The sequence below is a fragment of the Heterodontus francisci genome, chromosome 1, assembly GCF_036365525.1.
Source record: "Heterodontus francisci isolate sHetFra1 chromosome 1, sHetFra1.hap1, whole genome shotgun sequence".
Taxonomy (NCBI): domain Eukaryota; kingdom Metazoa; phylum Chordata; class Chondrichthyes; order Heterodontiformes; family Heterodontidae; genus Heterodontus; species Heterodontus francisci.
This window is the reverse complement of record NC_090371.1, coordinates 40074771-40096024: the sequence shown is the minus strand read 5'-3', so window position 1 is coordinate 40096024 and position 21254 is coordinate 40074771. Positions and strand designations below refer to the sequence as shown.

The 21254-nt window shown below is 44.9% G+C and overlaps 1 protein-coding gene across 1 annotated transcript in view; it reads right to left on the bottom strand.

Annotated features, from left to right (window-relative positions):
- maea (macrophage erythroblast attacher, E3 ubiquitin ligase) overlaps positions 1-21254 on the bottom strand; it is a 213211-nt gene that overhangs the window by 6626 nt on the left and 185331 nt on the right. Inside the window, exons 8-9 of the mRNA XM_068029542.1 lie at positions 3705-3838; positions 54-249 (exon numbers count right to left, since the gene is read on the bottom strand). Coding sequence (XP_067885643.1) covers positions 54-249; positions 3705-3838 — 330 coding nt within the window. The remainder of the gene's footprint in view (positions 1-53; positions 250-3704; positions 3839-21254) is intronic.

Genomic DNA, 21254 nt, shown 5'->3' with positions numbered 1-21254 from the left:
TCTAATTCTAATTCTAATTCTATTCGGCTACCTAAGAAAAGTCAGAAACCTACATTGTATCCATACACATAGCCATTAGGTAACATCATGGGTGGATTATTTTCATTCATAACTTCGCCAGAGATCTTGCAGACCAGTCGGGAATTGGCACAGTGTGCCATCGGCAGAGGTTGTGCAAGCTTGTTCAGAGATTTGCTACAGACAGGGCAGTCTGGGTTTTTAGAGGTGCCATCTTCTTTATAGCACTGTCTGTGAACCACACAGTTCAGGCATATAATATGGTAGGAAATCTTGAATTGTTACAATCATGCACTTTCCATACTTCCCCATATTTTATTTTACCTTCCGTTTTGCTTTCCTTTCCCATACTCCCCTAACCCCCACCTCACTCTACCAGTAACCACAAAATCAGTCTCTGGTCCAGAATCGAGGTAACTGAAGATCCTATCAACCTGTGTGAAATGTATGATTACATTCCAAATGAATATGCTTTCTAATTTTACATTCTTCCTTGCTGGAAGGAATCTGTGTTAATACCAAGGGGAAAAAAAGCAGCTGGACTTTATTTACATCACACAGAGATAGCATTTCCAGCTGTAGTTTATAGATCTCTGGTTAAAATAGCACCCTGGAATATGCAACTAATTTGCATTATGTTGAGCCAGTTTACCTCAGCGTTATCAATTACTATTGCTGTCACATGGGTTGAGGCTGGAAGTAACCACTTCACATTATCATTCAACTCGTTTTGATGGTCTTCCTGAAAGGAATGCCACAGATTTTGTCTCTTGAATTGGTCTGTTTTCTGCTTCTCTCAGGATGTTACATGATTATGTGGGAGGGTACATTGGGAGTCAGGACGCTTAGCTGCATCATGACTGTTTGCAGGGTTAGTGAACAGCTGGAATTTTGCTGTCCATCTGTATGTACAGCCTCAATTTCAGGATTAGCAAAGCACAATGTTTGGCCTCATTAGTGGTATGTTTGGCCTCAAACATTTCTTGCACGACTCAAATTGTGGCCCTCGGCTTTTAACCACCGTGACCCCTTAAGCATCATAACACTCTGATGCACAACTTCCAACCCCCATGCTTCACCCCTCCCCATTCACTGCTCCATTAGTTAATAGTTGGTCTGCGAATTTAATCAATTATTTGCAGCTAACTGGCTTTCTGGAAACCCATTTTCAGCTGCAGAGCTACATTTATTTTATTAATTCATAACTGTCCCCAAAAGTACCATTAATAGATTTTAAACACTTACATAATTTAAAAGATAAACGGGCTTTGTGACAGGAAAGCTTGTTGTATACCTAGCTGGATGCTGGGAGCTTTAGATATGCAACAAAGCCACCCATGTAACGTATGGATGAAAAACAAACAATACAGCTTTAATCACATAGCAACAGAAGTATTACTTGTGTACTATTAAGTGTCACATCACATGACAAAAATAGTGACACAAGTGGTACATAGGATATGTGGCACAGAAACAGGCACATTTGTCCCAACCAGTCTGTGGTGTTTATGCTCCACTTGAGCCTCCTCCCATCTTTTCTCATCTAAATCTAGCATCTGAACACTCTATTCCCTTCTCCCCCATATGCTTGTCTAGCTTCCCCTTAAAAGCATCTAAACTATTCACTTCAGCCACTCCCTTTGGCAGCGAATTCCACATTCGCTCTTTAGGTTAACAAGTTTCTTCTGAATCCCCTAATGGATTTCTTAGTGAATCATATCTCGTTATGCTATTCCCCAGAAAAGGAAACATTCTCTCTGTATCTACTCTATCAAAACCTTTCATAATTTTAAAGACCTCTATGAGGTCAGCCATCCTGTCCATGGACTTTCCCTTTTGTTCTTCCCCACCCCGCTCCCCATTTTCACTTGCTCAAAACCTATTATATGAATTTTTCCCAGTTCTACTGAAAGGCTGGAAATGTTAATGCTGTTTTTGCTCCACAGATACTGCCAGACCTGCTGAGTAGTTCCAGCATTTTCTATTTTTGTTTCAGATTTCCAGCATCCACAGTATTTGCTTTTGAATCCATTCTGCCACGTGTCCCATGACTCCGCATTCTCTGACTTTATTCATTAGTCTATTATGAGGCACCTCACCCAAAGGCCTTTTGAAAATCCAGATAAAATTACTTTACTGCATTATCATTGTCTACGCTCTGTTACCTCCTCAAAAAATTCAATAAGATTGGTCAAGCAAGATTTTCCCTTTTGAAATCCATGCTGACTATTACAATTTTCATTTCTAGGTATTCTTCTATTCTCTCCTTCAGTAGGGATTCCATTATTGTTCCTACCACCGATGTTAAGCTAGAATGCAGCAGTTCAAACAGGCAGCTCACCACCAGCTTCTCAAAGGCAATTAGGGATGGGCAACAAATACTGGCCTTGCCAGCGACACCCACATCACATGAAACAAAAAAAAAGCTAACTGGTCTATAATTCCCTGGGTATGTTCTATCCCCCTTCTTAAATATAGGAATTACATTAGGCTTTCTGCTAGTCATTGGCACTACATCTTTTTCTAACAAATTATTAAATGTGTGCAGTAATGCTTCTGCTTTCTCTTCCCTAGATTCTTTAAAAATAGGTGGATGCAATCCATCTGGACCATGGATGGGCTTTATCCTCTGAGTTTGATTAGTTTATTCAACACATCCTTTTTTTAAAATTTTAAATGCAGTTATCTCACTGCTCATCTCGCCTTTTAATGTCATGTCATTAATACTGGATCTCCCTGGTGAAATAATGGTTTAATATTTCTGCCATCTCTCTATCGTTACATGTGGTATCGCTTAACGGTCCTATTCCCATCCCAGCCTTCCTTTTTATATTGATGTGCCTCTAAAATATTTTGCCATTTTGTTTTACATTCATTGCTAATTTAATTTCATAGTTCCTCTTTGCCTTAATTGTTTTTTTGACTTCTCTCCTAATCTCTTTGTATTCTCTCTTATCTTGCACTCCTCTGCTGTTGATGTACTTAATGAATGCCTCCTTCCAAACCCTCAATTGTTGCCTTATGTCTTTATTCATCCATGGAATCTCACTAGTGTTTGTGTAGACATGGTAGCCTAATGCTTACGATACTAGAATGGCAGACCAGAGGTCTTCGGTTCAAACTCCAACATAGTAAATTGTGAAAGTAAATTTAATAAATGTGGTCATGACCACCACTCCAATTTTCTCACACAGCAATGCTGGTAATGATTCTACTGTTGCCATTTGTTACCTCCTCTGGATCCATTTTTGTTTCTTTAGTTGTCCCATTGCCACTCACCTTTTCCTAGCATCATTATCCCTTTTGTCATTTAATCTCTCCTCACCCAACCCCTTCACCACTAGTTCTGCACTTGTTTAAAAACTGTTACAATTCTAACTTCTTCCAGTTCTGATAAAAGGTCATCAATCTGTGGCATTAACTTTCTTTCGCTCTCCATAGATCCTGCCTGACTGGCTGAGTTTTCCAGTATTTGTTTTTATTTTAATAAATCTAGTAATTTTCTAGCACTAACTCACAAGACTGTGCACACAACCAAAGATTTTACAAGTTGGCTGCTTACGGCAAGCTAAGGTCTGGAAGGTTAGATGTTTTCAAAAGCAACTACACTTTTTTTGTAACTGTGCAGTTTTAGATATTGACACTAAAATTTGACAGGATCATTGCTTCAACTTGTAAAAGGATACGGTGTTTTTATAGCTGACAGCCCTGCTTGAAGTGTTATAGTGAAGACAGAACTGTTTCCAAGTTGGTGAAGTCTGTAGTTATCATATCTGAACTGCTGGATAAGCATCTTCCATCGGGCTGGGTCCAAAAGGTCCTGCAATGAAATCAGAAGTATTTGACTCCAATATGAAAATAAAACCTGCTCCCAAACTTCAGGTTTCAAGGCATTCACAAAAAGAAAACAACTACACCTGTTTCTACAGCTCGACAACTCAAAAGTGCAACACAGAACAGATGAAAAATGAAAGCCACAAGGAAGAAAGGGAAACAGAAAGTGGGAGATGCTGAAAGCATGGTGAAAGAGAGAGTTTTATTTAAGTAGCTTTTGAAAGTACAGATGGAGGGGGAAAGGCACAAATAAAAACAGAAAATGCTGGAAATACACGGCAGGTCAGGCAGCATCTGTGGAGAGAGAAACAGAATTAACATTTCAGGTTGATGAGCTTTCATCAGAACAGGGACCAGTTAGAGATGTAATAGGTTTTGCACAAGTGAAAGGGGACAAGGTGGAAAAAAGAACAAAAGGGAAGATCTATGATGGAGTGGAAGCCAGGACAGATTAAATGAGAAAAGAGTTGGTGGTGCAAAGGGAGTGGTAACGGAACAACTTAAGAAACAAAAGCTGTGTTTGGTAGAGGTGTGAGCGGCCGGATGGTAGACAGCTGCCACCTGATAGCAAAACCAAGAGAAAAATGAGTGCAAAACCAAAACCTGCAAAGACAAAGAACAAAACAGGGGTAGAGATCACAATCTGAAATTATTGAACTCGATATTGCGTCTGAAAAGCTGTAAATTGCCTAAAAGAAAGAGGTGCTGTTCCTTGAGCTTGTGTTGAGCTTCATTGGAACACTGCAGGAAGCCAAGGACTGAGAGGTCAGTGTACGAGCAAGGTGCAGAATTAAAATGACAGGCGACCAGAAGCTCAGGGTCACACTTACAGACTGAATGGAGGATTTAATAAGTATTTATTTTAAATTAATTTATTAGTTAGTGCTAGAAACGTCAGTTAGAGGGTAAAGTGCTTCACCTGTGAGATGTGGGAGGTCCGTGACGCTTCCAGCGGTCCTGACAACTACATCTGCAGGAAGTGTACCCAACTGTAGCTCCTCACAGACCGCATGGATCAGTTGGAGCAGCAATTGGATGCACTTAGGAGCATGCAGGTGGCAGAAAGCATCATAAACAGGAGTTTTAGAGACGTGGTTACACCCAAGGTGCAGGCAGAGAGATGGGAGACCGCTAGAAGGGGCAGGCAGTCAGTGCAGGAATCCCCTGTGGCTATCCCCCTCTCTAACAAGTATACCGTTTTGGATACTGTTGGGGGGGATGGCCTATCAGGGGAAAACAACAGCAGCCAGAGCAGTGGCACCACGGCTGGCACTGTTGTTCAGCAGGGAGGGACCAAGTGCAGAAGAGCAATAGTTATAGGGGACTGTATAGTCAGGGGCACAGATAGGCGTGAAAGAGACTCCAGGATGGTATGTTGCCTCCCTGTTGCCAGGGTCAAGGATGTCTCTGAACGGGCAGGGGGCATTCTGAAGGGGGAGGGTGAACAGCCAGAGGTTGTGGTACACATTGGTACTAACGACACAGGCAGGAAGAGTGACGAGGTCCTACAGGGGGAGTTCAGGGAGTTCGGTAGTAAGTTAAAACCAGGACCTCTAGGGTTGTAATCTCGGGATTACTCCCTGTGCCACATGCCAGTGAGGCTAGAAATAGGAAGATAGTGCAGCTAAACATGTGGCTAAACAGCTGGTGTAGAAGGGAGGGTTTCAGACATCTGGATCATTGGGATCTCTTCCGGGACAGGTGGGACCTGTACAAGAAGGACGGGTTGCATCTAAACTCGAGGGGCACAAATATCCTGGCTGCGAGGTTTGCGAGCGTCACTCGGGAGGGTTTAAACTAGTGTGGCAGGGAGATGGGAACCAGAGCAGTAGGTCAGCAGGTGAAATAACTGAAGGGGAACTAGTGAATAAGGCCAGTTAAGACTGAGAGGAAGAGCAGGCAGGGAGATGTTGCTGAGCACAGCGGGACTGGTGGTCTGAAGTGCATTTGTTTCAATGCAAGAAATATAACAGGTAAGGCAGATGAACTTAGAGCTTGGATTAGTACTTGGAACTATGATGTTCTTGCTATTACAGAGACTTGGTTGAGGGAAGGGCAGGATTGGCAGCTAAATGTTCCGGGATTTAGATGCTTCAAGCGGGATATAAAAGAGGTGGGGGAGTTGCATTACTGGTTAAGGAGAATAAAGGGTGGCACAGTGGTTAGCACCGCAGCCTCACAGCTCCAGCGACCCGGGTTCGGTTCTGGGTACTGCCTGTGCGGAGTTTGCAAGTTCTCCCTGTGACTGCGTGGGTTTCCGCCGGGTGCTCCGGTTTCCTCACACAGCCAAATACTTGCAGGTTGATAGGTAAATTGGCCATTGTAAATTGCCTCGAGTGTAGGTAGGTAGGTGGTAGGAGAATGGTGGGCATGTGGTAGGGAAAATGGGATTAATGTAGGATTAGTATAAATGGGTGGTTGTTGGTCGGCACAGTCTCGGTGGACCGAAGGGCCTGTTTCAGTGCTGTATCTCTCTATGACTCGAATAACACAGCTGTACTGCAGGAGGACACCTCAGAGGGCTCATGCAGCGAGGCAATATGGGTAGAGCTCAGGAATAGGAAGGGTGCAGTCACAATGTTGGGAGTTTACTACAGGCCTCCCAACAGCCAGCGGGAAATAGAGGAACAGATATGTAGACAGAGAATGGAAAGATGTAAAAGCAACAGGGTTGTTGTGGTGGGTGATTTTAATTTCCCCTATATTGACTGGGACTCATTTAGTGCTAGGGGCTTGGATGGGGCAGAATTTGTAAGGAGCATCCAGGAGGGCTTCTTTTTTTAGAATTAGAACATTACAGCGCAGGACAGACCCTTTGGCCCTCGATGTTGCGCCGACCTGTGAAACCATCTGACCTACACTATTCCATTTTCATCCATATGTCTATCCAATGACCACTGAAATGCCCTTAAAGTTGGCGAGTCTACTACTGTTGCAGGCAGGGCGTTCCACGCCCCTACTACTCTCTGAGTAAAGAAACTACCTCTGACATCTGTCCTATATCTTTCACCCCTCAACTTAAAGCTATGTCCCCTCGTGTTTGCCATCACCATCCGAGGAAAAAGACTCTCACTACCCACCCTATCTAACCCTCTGATTATCTTATATGTCTCTATTAAGTCAACTCTCCTCCTCCTTCTCTCCAGCAAAAACAACCTCAAGTCCCTCAGCCTTTCCTCGTAAGACCTTCCCTCCATACCAGGCAACATCCTAGTAAATCTCCTCTGCACCCTTTCCAAAGCTTCCACATCCTTCCTATAATGCGGTGACCAGAACTGCACGCAATACTCCAGGTGCGGCCTCACCAGAGTTTTGTACAGCTGCAGCATGACCTCGTGGCTCCGAAACTCGATCCCCCTCCTAATAAAAGCTAACACACCATATGCCTTCTTAACAGCCCTATTAACCTGGGTAGCAACTTTCAGGGATCTCTCTGTTCATCTACACTACCAAGAATCTTCCCATTAGCCCAGTACTCTGCATTCCTGTTACTCCTTCCAAAGTGAATCACCTCACACTTTTCCGCATTAAACTCCATTTGCCATCTCTCAGCCCAGCTCTGCAGCCTATCTATGTCCCTCTGTACTCTACAACATCCTTCGGCACTATCCACAACTCCACCGACCTTCATGTCATCCGCAAATTTACTAACCCACCCTTCTATACCCTCTTCCAGGTCATTTATAAAAATGACAAACAGCAGTGGCCCCAAAACAGATCCTTGCGGTACACCACTAGTAACTAAACTCCAGGATGAACATTTGCCATCAACCACCACCCTCTGTCTTCTTTCAGCTAGCCAATTTCTGATCCAAAGCTCTAAATCACCTTCAACCCCATACTTCCGTATTTTCTGCAATAGCCTACCGTGGGGAACCTTATCAAACGCCTTACTGAAATCCATATACACCACATCCACTGCTTTACCCTCATCCACCTGTTTGGTCACCTTCTCGAAAAACTCAATAAGGTTTATGAGGCACGACCTACCCTTCACAAAACCGTGCTGACTAGCGCTAATGAACTTATTCTTTTCAAGATGATTATAAATCCTGTCTCTTATAACCTTTTCCAACATTCTACCCACAACCGAAGTAAGGCTCACAGGTCTATAATTGCCAGGGCTGTCTCTACTCTCCTTCTTGAATAAGGGGACAACATTTGCTATCCTCCAGTCTTCCGGCGCTATTCCTGTCGACAATGACGACATAAGGATCAAGGACAAAGGCTCTGCAATCTCCTCCCTGGCTTCCCAGAGAATCCTAGGATAAATCCCATCTGGCCCAGGGCACTTATCTATTTTCACACTTTCCAAAATTGCTAACACCTCCTCCTTGTGAACCTCAATCCCATCTAGCCTAGTAGTCTGTATCTCAGTATTCTCCTCGACAACATTTTCTTTCTCTACTGTAAATACTGACGAAAAATATTCATTTAACGCTTCCCCTATCTCCTCCGATTTCACACACAACTTCCCACTACTATCCTTGATTGGCCCTAATCTAACTCTAGTCATTCTTTTATTCCTGATATACCTATAGAAAGCCTTAGGGTTTTCCTTGATCCTATCCGCCAATGACTTCTCGTGTCCTCTCCTTGCTCTTCTTAGCTCTCCCTTTAGATCCTTCCTGGCTAGCTTGTAACTCTCAAGCGCCCTAACTGAGCCTTCATGTCTCATCCTAACATAAACCTTCTTCTTCCTCTTGACAAGCGCTTCAACTTCTTTAGTAAACCACGGCTCCCTCGCTCGACAACTTCCTCCCTGCCTGACAGGTACATACTTATCAAGGACACGCAGTAGCTGCTCCTTGAATAAGCTCCATATTTCGATTGTGCCCATCCCCTGCAGTTTCCTTCCCCATCCTACGCATCCCAAATCTTGCCTAATCGCATCATAATTTCCTTTCCCCCAGCTATAATTCTTGCCCTGCGGTATATACCTGTCCCTGCCCATCGCTAAGGTAAACCTAACCGAATTGTGATCACTATCACCAAAGTGCTTATGTAACAATATGTAGATAGTCCAACTAGGGAAGGGGCCGTACTGGACCTGGTATTGGGGAATGAGCCCGGCCAGGTGGTCGAAGTTTCAGTAGGGGAGCATTTCGGGAACAGTGACCATAATTCCGTAAGTTTTAAGGTACTTGTGGATAACGATAAGAGTAGTCCTCGGTGGAAGGCTAATTAGAACAATATTAGGCAGGAACTGAAGAATTTAGATTGGGGGCGGCTGTTTGAGGGTACATCAACATCTGACATGTGGGAGTCTTTCAAACGTCAGTTGATTAGAATCCAGGACCAGCATGTTCCTGTGAGGAAGAAGGATAAGATTGGCATGTTTCAGGAACCTTGGCTAACGAGCAATATTGTGAGCCTAGTCAAAAAGAAAAAGGAAGCATTCATAAGGGCTAGAAGGCTGGGAACAGACAAAGCCCTTGAGGAATATAAAGAAAGTAGGAAGGAACTTAAGCAAGTAGTCAGGAGGGCTAAAAGGGGTCATGAAAAGTCATTGGCAAACAGGATTAAGGAGAATCCCAAGGCTTTTTATACGTATATAAAGAGCAAGAGGGTAGCCAGGGAAAGGGTTGGCCCACTCAAGGACAGAGGAGGGAATCTATGCGTGGAGCCAGAGGAAATGGGTGAGGTACTAAATGAGTACTTTGCATCAGTATTCACCAAAGAGAAGGACTTGGTGGATGATGAGTCTAGGGAAGGGAGTGTAGATGGTCTGGGTCATGTCGATATCAAAAAGGAGGTGGTGTTGGGCGTCTTGAAAAACATTAAAGGCAGATAAGTCCCCAGGGCCTGATGGGATCTACCCCAGAATACTGAGGGAGGCAAGGAAAGAAATTGCTGGGGCCTTGACAGAAATCTTTGTATCCTCATTGGCTGCAGGTGAGGTCCCAGAGGACTGGAGAATAGCCAATGTTTTTCCTTTGTTTAAGAAGGGTAGCAAGGATAATCCAGGAAATTACAGGCCGGTGAGCCTTACATCAGTGGTAGGGAAATTATTGGAGAGGATTCTTCGGGACAGGATTTACGCCCATTTGGAAACAAATGAACTTATTAGCGAGAGACAGCATGGTTTTGTGAAGGGGAGGTCATGTCTCACTAACTTGATCGAGTTTTTTGAGGAAATGACGAAGATGATTGATGAAGGAAGGGCAGTGGATATTGTCTCTATGGACTTCAGTAAAGCCTTTGACAAGGTCCCTCATGGCACACTGGTACAAAAGGTGAAGTCACACGGGATCAGAGGTGAGCTGGCAAGATGGATACAGAACTGGCTCGGTCATAGAAGACAGAGGGTAGCAGTGGAAGGGTGCTTTTCTGAATGGAGGGCTGTGACTAGTGGTGTTTCGCAGGGATCAGTGCTGGGACCTTTGCTGTTTGTAGTATATATAAATGATTTGGAGGAAAATGTAGCTGATCTGATTAGTAAGTTTGCGGACAACACAAAGGTTGGTGGAGTTGCGGACAGTGATGAGGATTGTCAGAGGATACAGTAGGATATAGATCGGTTGGAGACTTGGGCAGAAAAATGGCAGATGGAGTTTAATCCGGACAAATGTGAGGTAATGCATTTTGGAAGGTCTAATACAGGTGGGAAGCATACAGTAACTGGCAGAACCCTTAGGAGTATTGACAGGCAGAGAGATCTGGGCGTACAGGTCCACAGATCACTGAAAGTCAGGTGGATAAGGTAGTCAAGAAGGCATACGGCATGCTTGCCTTCATCGGTTGGGGAATAGAGTATAATAATTGGCAAATCATGCTGCAGCTGTACAGAACCTTAGTTAGGCCACACTTGGAATATTGCGTGCAATTCTGGTCACCACACTACCAGAAGGATGTGGAGTCTTTGGAGAGGGTACAGAAGAGGTTTACTAGGATGTTGCCTGGTCTGGAGGGTATTAGCTATGAGGAGAGGTTGGATAAACTCGGATTGTTTTCACTGGAACGACAGAGGTGGCGGGGCGACCTGATAGAGGTTTACAAAGTTATGAGTGGCATGGACAGAGCGGATAGTCAGAAACCTTTTCCCAGGGTGTAAGGGTCAGTTACTAGGGGACATAGGTTTAAGGTGCGAGGGGCAAAGTTTAGAGGGGATGTGCGAGGCAAGTATTTTTTACACAGAGGGTGGTGAGTGCCTGGAACTTGCTGCCCGGGCAGGTTGTGGAAGCAGGTACGATCGCGACGTTTAAGAGGCATCTTGACAAATACATGAATAGGATGGGAATAGAGGGATACGGACCCCGGAAGTGCAGAAGGTTTTAGTTTAGACAGGCATCATGATCGGCACAGGCTTGGAGGGCCAAATGGCCTGTTCCCGTGCTATACTGTTCTTTGTTCTGCAAGGTGGTCATCCAATCTTTGTTTGGTCACTCCAATGTACAGCAGACTGCATCGTGAGCAGCAAATACAGTATATTAAATTGAAAAAAGTGCACAAATTGCTGTTTCACCTGGAAGTAGTATTTGTGGTAAGGAGAGAGGAGGCGAAAGGGCAGTGTTGTATCTCCTGCACTTGCATGGGAAGGAGAGGGGCAGCTGGGGGTGACTGAGCAGTGAACCAGGCTGTTGGGGAAGAAACAGTACCTTCGGAATGCTGAAAGCGGGTTTGGTGGGGGGGGGGGGATGGTGGTTTGGTTGTGGCTGCACGTTGGAGGTGGCGGAAATGGCAGAGGATGATCTTGTGTATATGGAGGCTGATGGGGTGGTAGATGAGGACAAGGGGAACACTAACATGATTCAGTAAGGGGAGAAGAGCAGAAGTGCGGGAAATAGGACAGACAAGGTTGAGAGACCTGTCAATCAGGTTGGGGGGAAGAATCCTAAGAAAACTGAATACATATCAGATGCGATGGAGACGGCGAAACTGGGAGAATGGAATGGAGTCCTCATAGGTAACAGATTATGAGAAGCGCAGTCGAAGTAGGAGTCAATGTCTCATAGTGAATATTGGTTGATTGTCTCATTTAAAAAAAAAAATTCATGGGATGTGGGCATCACTGGCAAGGCCAGCATTTGTTGCCCATCCCTAATTTCCCTGTACAACTGAGTGGAATGCTCGGCCATTTCAGAGGGCAGTTAAGAGTCAACCATAATGCTATGGGTCTGAAATTACATGTAGGCCAGACCACATATGGATGGCAGATTTCCTTCTGAAAAGGACATTAGTGAACCAAATGGGTTTTTACAACAATCGATGATAGCTTCGTGGCACCATTCCTGAGATTAGCTTTCAATTCCAGATTAACTGAATTTAAATTCCACCAGTTGTCATGGTGGGTTTTGAACCCTTGTCCCCTGACTGGAGATTAAAGAAATTTAAAAAGAACATTTAAAACAGGATGACTGCCGGCAGTTTGCTACACTGTATCCTACATTGCAAAAGATTGTGAGGAGGGAGACAAAATGTCTGCTAATTTTCCATCAAGAACCAAGACCCAGGAAGTTTAAAAGGAACTGCCTGTTCTTTTCAGCAAGCAGAGAAATACTGCTAACTACTATGTTTAAATCACTGAGTGACTGTCATGTGATAAGCACTTACCCATTTTTTTTAAGGTGTTTTTCACTGCAGCAGAGAAGCAACTGGACTGACATGAGCAGACCCTAAGTGACTCCCCGTAAACGCCCCCCCCCCCCCCCCCTTTCTCTCTGTCTGTCTCTCTCCATTCTAGCTTGAAAGCTTTAAAATCTTACTTGTTGACCACCTTTGCATACTCTGGGCTACAACCAGAAACCACTTTGGAGAATATCATCTGCATCGCTGTCTCCCAGAGACTCACCCAACCAGTCATCTACCTCTTCAAACTAAAAGTCTCAGGACCACTGAATTCATCTGGAAGTCAGCCGAAACACTAAACTCCAGAGAGTGTATACCTTGTTTTTATGGACTCAAACTCAACCAATCTAACTTTCCTCACTCTGTAACCTATTTGTGCGTGTGTAAACCTCTAGCGTGTGTGAGAGTGCAAGTTGACTTGTTTATTATTTTATTAGTTCGGTTGAGGTACAATAACGTTAACCTCTTTCTTTGTTAACTTCAGAAAACCTGTCCGATTGGTTCTTGTTGTGATCATAGCAAGTAAGTAATCAAGCACTTACTAAATTGGCCAGTACCTCCACTTTAAGAAAGAATTAAACCTGTTGTGGTCAAACAGGAAGAGGGAAAAGAGGGAAGCCCTTCGACTCCTCCTCACTTGATCGTAACAGGAAGGCAAATGGAATGTCGGCATTTATTGCAAGGGGGATTGAGTATAAAAATAGGTAAGTCTTGCTACAATTGTACAGAGCCTTAGTGAAAGCACACCTAGGGATGGATTTTACGGCCCCCCTCGAGGCCGGGGTTGGGGGGTGCGGCACAGAGAATCGGGATGGGTGATGGGGTGGGGGGGGGGGGGGCGGTGGGTTGTGGTGTGGTCAGGGCAGCGGACCTGTCCCCTACACGTTGCCCAGCTAACTTACTGGGGGCGGGTTAGGCCGATGACAGCCTTCCCACCCAGAGGTAAATTGAGGCCCTTAAGTGGGCCTTGGAGGACACCCATCAGGAACAACTTTACCACCCAGGATTTCCCTCCCGCTAGATAAACGACCACCCCTCACCACCCCTCGGCAGGGCCTGTGGACTGGGCCAGCGACCTCGCCTCACCTACCTCTGTTCTGGGGTTCCACCACTGGACCTGGGTCCGAGGCTCTGCAGTATCAGCAGTAGGCACCGCTCCCGGTGATTGGCCAGCAGCTCTCGGAGGCAGGATCCCTGTTTCTTTAAAGTCCCTTTAAAGGGCGGGAAAGGCAGAGGCGGGGATTCCCACCCCCCCCGACTTTCTGGCCTGGCACCAGGAGCACCGCCTCCAGAACAAAATACAGCCCCTGCAGTACTGCGTACAGTTTTGATCTTCCTACTTAAGGAGGGATTATACTTGCACTGGAAGCAGTTCAGAGGTGGTTAACTAGGCTGATTCCTGGGATGAAGGGGTTGTCTTATGAGGAAAGGCTGAGCTGGTTGGGCCTATACTAACTGGAGTTTAGAAGAAAGAGGTATTCTTATTGAAACATGAAAGATTCTGAAGGGTGTAATGTTAGGCCCCCACCTGCTCAGAATGAGGCACATTAATTTTGTCATGAACATTGATTTTAAACTGTTACTGGAGCAAGGAAATGACTTGTTAAACAGATCAGCCGTGGCTGGAAAAGACATTTGCATATTAACAGACGGTGCTTGTGTAGATAAAGGACCATTCCCTGACACATTCAACCCACAATGTATGTTGATCACCGGACAGTGAGGGGGTGGGGAAGCAGATTCCAGGGCCTGCTGGGGTGATGCAATCCATCGAGGCCAGGACTGGTTGGACCAGCTGCTCACATGACTAACTGGCTGTTCCAGGGGTCTTTTGAACTAGCCACAGAGCGTTTGAGCTCAAAGACTGTTTGCTCCTGGACTGAGAAGATCTCTCCTGTCTGCTCCCATCTCTTTCTCACAAGCGTCTGAATCCACTGAAGACACACGAACCCCAAGGGAGAAAAGTCTCCTACAGCGAACAAGGCTTAATAATAATACTGGGCCCCAACGAAAAGCAAGATCTCCCTACAATCCCTGTGTCTGCGTGGGTTTCCTCCGGGTGCTCCGGTTTCCTCCCACCTCCAAAAGACTTGCAGGTCGATAGGTAAATTGGCCATTGTAAATTGCCCCTAGTGTAGGTAGGTGGTAGGAGAATAGTGGGGATGTGGTAGAGAATATGGGGTTAGTGTAGGGTTAGTATAAATGGGTGGTTGTTGGTCGGCACAGACTCGGTGGGCCGAAGGGCCTGTTTCAGTGCTGTATCTCTAAATAAAATAAAATAAATAAGAATCAAGGACTCTACAGTGAGCTCGAAGAACTCCTGTAACTCCTCCTCTTCGGATACTGCCTCAAACCTTTCCACTTAATTCTTCTTCTGCACTTTTCTGTCTCTATTTGCATGTGTGTATCGCGTATGCATGCTAGCATGGGCACGTCGTGTATCTGTAGGCGTCAATCGAAATAGAGTTTAAGTTTAATAACTTTCAACCTTCTTTTCTTTAAACCTAAGAAAACCTGTTTGTGCTGGTTCCTTTGCCTTATAATTGGAAAGCAGTGAACAAGGATTCACCAAGGGGGGGGGGTGGGGGGGGCTAAAAACACGGTGTGTTTAAAATTAGACCCTGTTATGGTAAGACCAGGTGAAGGCTGAGAGGGACCCCTAGACACCTTTCTCACCTGGTCGTAACAGGGGGCTTGACAGGATAGACTCCGAGAGGGTGTTTCCCCTCGTGGGGGAATCTAAGGAGCACAGTTTCAAAATAAGAGGTCTTCCTTTTAAGACGGAGATGAGGAGGAATTTCTTCTCTCAGAGGGTCGTTAATCTTTGGAATTCTCTTCCCCAGACAGCAGCAGAGGCTGGGTCATTGAATATATTCAAGGCTGAGTTAGACAGATTTTTGATCTACAAGGGAGTCAAGGGTTATGGGGGGCAAGCAGGAAAGTGGAGTTAAGGCCATACAGTCTTTGTGGAGACAAAGTCCCATCTTCACATTGTGTTGTGTGGCACCATCAACAGCAACAGAGTTGGTTTTTTCTATTCATTCACGGGATGTGGGCATCGCTGGCAAGGCCAGCATTTACTGCCCATCCCTAATTGCCCTCGAGAATTGTATTCAACCATAACATGTTGCCGCATGGCCCAGCATATCCCTCACTCTACTATTATCATCAAGCCACGGGACCAATCCTGATTCAATGAGCAGTGTAGGAGAGCATGCCAAGGAGAGCGTACCAGGCACATCCAGAGATGAGGTGCCAACCTAGTGAAGCGACAACACAAGATGCCAAACAGCGAAAGCAGCATGCTATAGTCAGAACTAAGTGATCCCACAACCAACAGATCAGATCAAAGCTCTGCACATCCAGTGGCAAATAGTGGTGGACAATTAACCAACTGACAGGAGGAGGAAGCTCCAAAAACATCTCCATCCTCAATGATGGGATGTCCAGCAAATCAGTGCAAAAGGTAGCATTTGCAATCATCTTCAGCCAGAAGTGCCAAGTGGATGATCCATCAAGGTCTCCTTCTGAGGGTTGCAACATCATAGATGCAATTCTTCAGCCAATTCGATGACCCCACATGATATCAAAAAATGGCTGAAGGCGCAAGGTACAGCAAAGGCTATGGGCTTTAATAATACCCCAGCTGCAGTACTGAAGACTTGTTCTCCAGAATTAATCACCCCTTAACCAAGCAGTTCCAGTGTAGGCCAACACAGACATCTGCCTGACAATGTGTAAAACTGCCCGGGTATGTGCTGTCCTGATTTTTGTGGACAAATTCAACCCGGCCAATTACTGCCTCATCAATCTACTCTCAATCATCAGCAAAGCGATAGAAGGGTCGTTAACAGTGCTAACAAGCAGCACTTGCTCAGTAACAATCTGTTCACCGACGCTCAATTTAGGTTCCGCCAGGGCCACTCAGCTCCAGACCTCATTGCAGCCTTGGTCCAAACATAGACAAAGCTGAATTCCAGAGGTGAGGTGAGAGTGACTGCCCTTGACATCAAGTTAGCAATTGACCGAGTGTGGCATCAAGCAGCCCTAGCTAAATTGAGTTCAATGGGAATTAGGGGGAAAGCTCTTCCACTGGCTGGTCATACCTCGCACAAAGGAAGATGGTTGTGGTTGTTGAAAGCCAATCATCTCAGCCCCAAAACATCGCTGCAGGAGTTCCTCAGGATAGTGCCCTAGACCCAACCATCTTCAGCTGCTTCATCAATGACCTTCCGTCCAATACAAGGTCAGAAGTGGGGATGTTTGCTGACGATTACACAGTATTCAGTACCATTCACAACTCCTCAGATACTGAAACAATCCCTGCTTGCATGGAGCAATCCTGGACAACATTCAGGCTTGGGCTGATAAGTGGCAAGTAACTTCTGCGCTACACAAGTGGCTCTCTCCAATGACAAAGAATCTAACCATTTCCCGTTAGGATTGCTGAATACCTCAGGATCAACATCCTGGGAGTTACCATTGATCAGAAACTTAACTGGAGCAGCTATATAAATACTATGGATACAAAAGCTGGTGAAAGGCTGGGAGTTCTGCACTGAGTAACTCACCTCCTGACTGCCCAAAGCCTGTCCACCATCTACAAGGCATAAGTCGGGAGTGTGATGGAATATTTCTCCACTTGCCGAGATGAGTGCAGCTCCAACAACACGCAAGGAACTCAGTACCATCCAAGACAAAACAGCCTGCTTGATCAGCACCCTATCCACCACCTTAAACATTCACTCCCTTCACCACCTGTGCACAATGGCAGCAGTGTGTACCATCTACAAGATGCAATGCAGCAACTCGACAAGGGTCCTTCGACAGCACCTTTCAAAACAGTGACCTCTTTCACCTAATAGGACAAGGGGAACAGATGCATGACAACACCTGCATGTTACCCTCCGAGTCTCACACCATCCTGACTTGGAACTATATCGCCGTTCCTTCACTGTCGCTGGATCAAAATCCTGGAATTGCCTTCCTAACAGCACTATGACTGCAAACATTCAAGATGACGGCTCACCACCACCTTTTGAAGGGAAATTAAGGATGGTCAATAAATGCTGGCTTTGCCAGTGAGGCTCACATCCCAGAACAGAAAAAATAGTACACTGTATTCGCTGCTCACAACGCAGTTTGCTTTACATTGGGGAGACCAAACACAGATTGGGTGACCACTCTGCAGAACACCTCCATTCAGTCTGCAAGCGTGACCCCAAGCTTCTGGTCGTCTGTCATTTTAATTCTCCGCGTTGCTCGTACACTGACCTCTCTGTCCTTGGCCTCCTGCAGTATTCCAATGAGGCTCCATGCAAGCTAGAGGAACAGAACCTCATCTTTCTTGTAGGCACTTTGCAGCCTCTGGACACGATATCAATTTCAACAATTTCAGACTATAATCTGTGCCCCCATTTTGTTGCCTTTTTTGTTACAGATTTTAGTTTTACTCTTCTCTTTGCTTTAAGATGGCAGCTGTTCATCACCCTCATTCATTCACACCTCCTCTAGACACATCTTTTATTTCTTTACCTGTCCCATTACCACTCCCTTTAGCTTTCCACCAATGTTTTTGATTTCTCCTGTCTTCCACCCTATTAAGGACATTCCCTTTTGTTCTTTTCCCACCTTCCTCCATTTCATTTGCTCAAAACCCTATTACATTTCTAACTTTTCCCAGTTCTGATGAAAGGTCATACGAACATACATTTCCACCTGCCCCTGATAACCTTCCACCCCATTGCTTATCAAGAATCTATCTACCTCTGCCTTAAAAATATTCAAAGACTCTGCTTCCATTGCCTTTTGAGAAAAGAGAATTCCAAAGACTCACAATCCTGAGAAAAAATTTCTCCTCATCTATGTCTCAAATGAGCGACCCCTAGTTCTAGATTCTCCCACAAGGGGAAACATCCTTTCCACATCCACCTTGTCAAGACCCCTCAGGATCTTATATGTTTCAATCAAGTAACCTCTTACTCTTCTAAATTCCAGCAGATACAAGCCTAGCCTGTCCAATCTTACCTCGTAAAACAGCCCGCCCATTCTAGGTATTAGTCTAGTAAGCCTTCTCTGTACTGCCTCCAATGCATTTACATCTTTCCTTAAATAAGGCGACCAGTACTGTACACAGTACTCCAGATGTGGTGTCACCAATGCCCTGTATAACTGAAGCATAACCTCCCTACTTTTGTAATCAATTCCCCTCACGATAAACGATAATATTCTATTAGCTTTCCTTAATTACTTGCTAAACCTGCATATTAACCTTTTGCAATTCATGCACTAGGACACCCAGATCCCTCTGCATCTCAGAGCTCTGCAATCTCTCACCATTTAGATAATATGCTTCTTTTTCATTCTTCCTGCCAAAGTGGACAATTTCAGGCTTTCTCACATTGTACTGCATTTGCCAGGTCTTTGCCCACTCATTTAACCTATCTATATCCCTCTGTAGCCCCCTATGTCCTCTTACTTTCCTACCTATCTTTGTGTCATCAGCAAATTTAGCAACCATACCTTTGGTCCCTTCATCTAAGTCATTTATATAAATTGTAAAAAGTTGTGGCCCCAGCACAAATCCCAGTGGCACACTACTCGTTACATTTTGCCAACCAGAAAATGACCCATTTATGCCGACTCTATGTTTCCTGTTAGCTAGCCAATCTTCTTTCCATGCCAATATGTTACCCCCTACAACATGAGCTTTTATTTTCTGCAATAACCTTTGATGTGGCACCTTATCAAATGCCTTCTGGAAATCTAAGTACAATACATCCACCGGTTCCCCTATATCCACAGTACAGGCCTGTAGTTTCCTGCTTTCTGTCTTCCTCCTTTTTTGAATAAAGGAGTTACTTTGGCTATTTTCCAATCTAACAGAACCTTCCCCGAATCTAGGGAATTTTGGAAAATTAAAACTGACACATCAACTATCTCACTAGCCACTTATAACATGCTAGGATGAAGTCCATCAGGACCCGGCGACTTGTCAGCCTGCAGCTCCAACAATTTTTTCAGCACCACTTCCCTGGTGATTGTAATTTTCTTCAGTTCCTCCATCCCTTCCATTTCCTGACTTGCAGCTAATACTGGGATGCTACTAGTGAAGACCAATGCAAAATATCTGTTCAATTTATCTGCCATCTCATTATCCATTATTAATTTCCCAAACTCACTTTCTATAGGACCAAGGCTCACCTTGTTAACTCTTTTTTAAACTATCTGTAGAAACTCTTACTGTCTTTATATTTCTAGTTAGCTTTCTCTCATACTCTAACTTTACCTTACCAATCTTTTAGTTATTCTTTGCTGTTTTTTATATTCTGTCCAATCTTCTAACCTGCGCAATTATAGTCTTTTTCCTTATGTTTGATACTATCTTGAACTGTTTTAGTTAACCACGGATGGGGGGTCCTCCCCTTGGAATTTTTCTCTCTTGTTGAAATGCATCTATTCTGTCCATTCTGAAATATCCCCTTAAATGTCTGCCACTGCATCTCTATTGACCTATCCTTAAACCTGATTTGCCAGTTCACTTTAGCTAGCTCTGCTTTCATGCCCTCACAATTGCCCTTATTTAAGTTTTAAATACTAGCCTTGGACCCACACTTCTCTCCCTCAAAATGAACGTAAAATTCAATCATATTGTGATCGCTGTTACCGAGGGGTGCCTTAACCATGAGGTCATTAATTAATCCTATTTCGTTGCACAAGATTAGGTCCAGTATAGCCTGCTCTCTGGTTGGCTCCAGAACGTATTGTTCCAAGAAATTATTCCGAAAACATTCTATGTACTCCTCATCTAGGCTACCTCTGCCCACCTGATTTTTCCAGTCTATATGTAGGTTAAAATCCCCCATAATTATCGCTGTACCTTTCTAACAAGCTGCCATTATTTCTTCCTTTATACCCCGTCCTACAGTGTGGTTAATGTTAGGTGGCCTGTACACCACTCCCACAAGTGACTTCTTGCCTTTATGCTTTCTCATCTCTACCCAAACTGCTTCTACATCCTGGTCTCCTGAACTTAGGTCATCCCTCTCAATTGTGCTAATGCCATCAACCTAAAATGTTAACTCTATTTCTCTCTCCACAGATGCTGCATGCACAGTGGTATATAGTCGGGAGGGAATTGCCCTGGGAGCCCTCAACATTGACTCCAGACCCCATGAAGTGTCATGACATCATGGACAAGGAAACCTCCTGCTGATTACCACATACCACCCTCCCTCAGCTGATGAATCAGTGCTTCCCCATGTTGAACACCAATTGGAAGAAGCACTGAGAGTAGAAAGGGCACAAAATGTACTGGGTGGGGGACTTCAATGTTCATCACCAAGAGTGGCTCGGTAGCACCACTACTGACAGAGCTGGCTGAGTCCTAAAGGACATAGCTGCTAGACTGCGGCAGGTAGTGAGGGAACCAACAAGAGGGAAAATCCTACTTGACCTCGTCCTCACCAATCTACCTGTCGCAGATGCATCTGTCCATGACAGTATTGGTAGGACTGACCACCGCACAGTCCTTGTAGAGATGAAGTCCCATCTTCACACTGCGGTTACCCACCATCACGTTGCGTGGCAGGGGGATGGGAACCGGAGCCACGGATCAGTGGATGGGGTAGCTGTTGAACAGGCAGATACAGAGTGCAGAGAGTCTGTGAAGAAGGTTAGACAGTTGACAGGGCAAAGTTGCAGCCAGTATGATGGGTTGAAGTGTGTCTATTTTAACGCAAGAAGTGCCAGGAATAAGGGTGATGAACTTAGAGCATGGATCAGTACTTGGAGCTACGATGTTGTGGCCATTACGGAGACGTGGATATCACAAG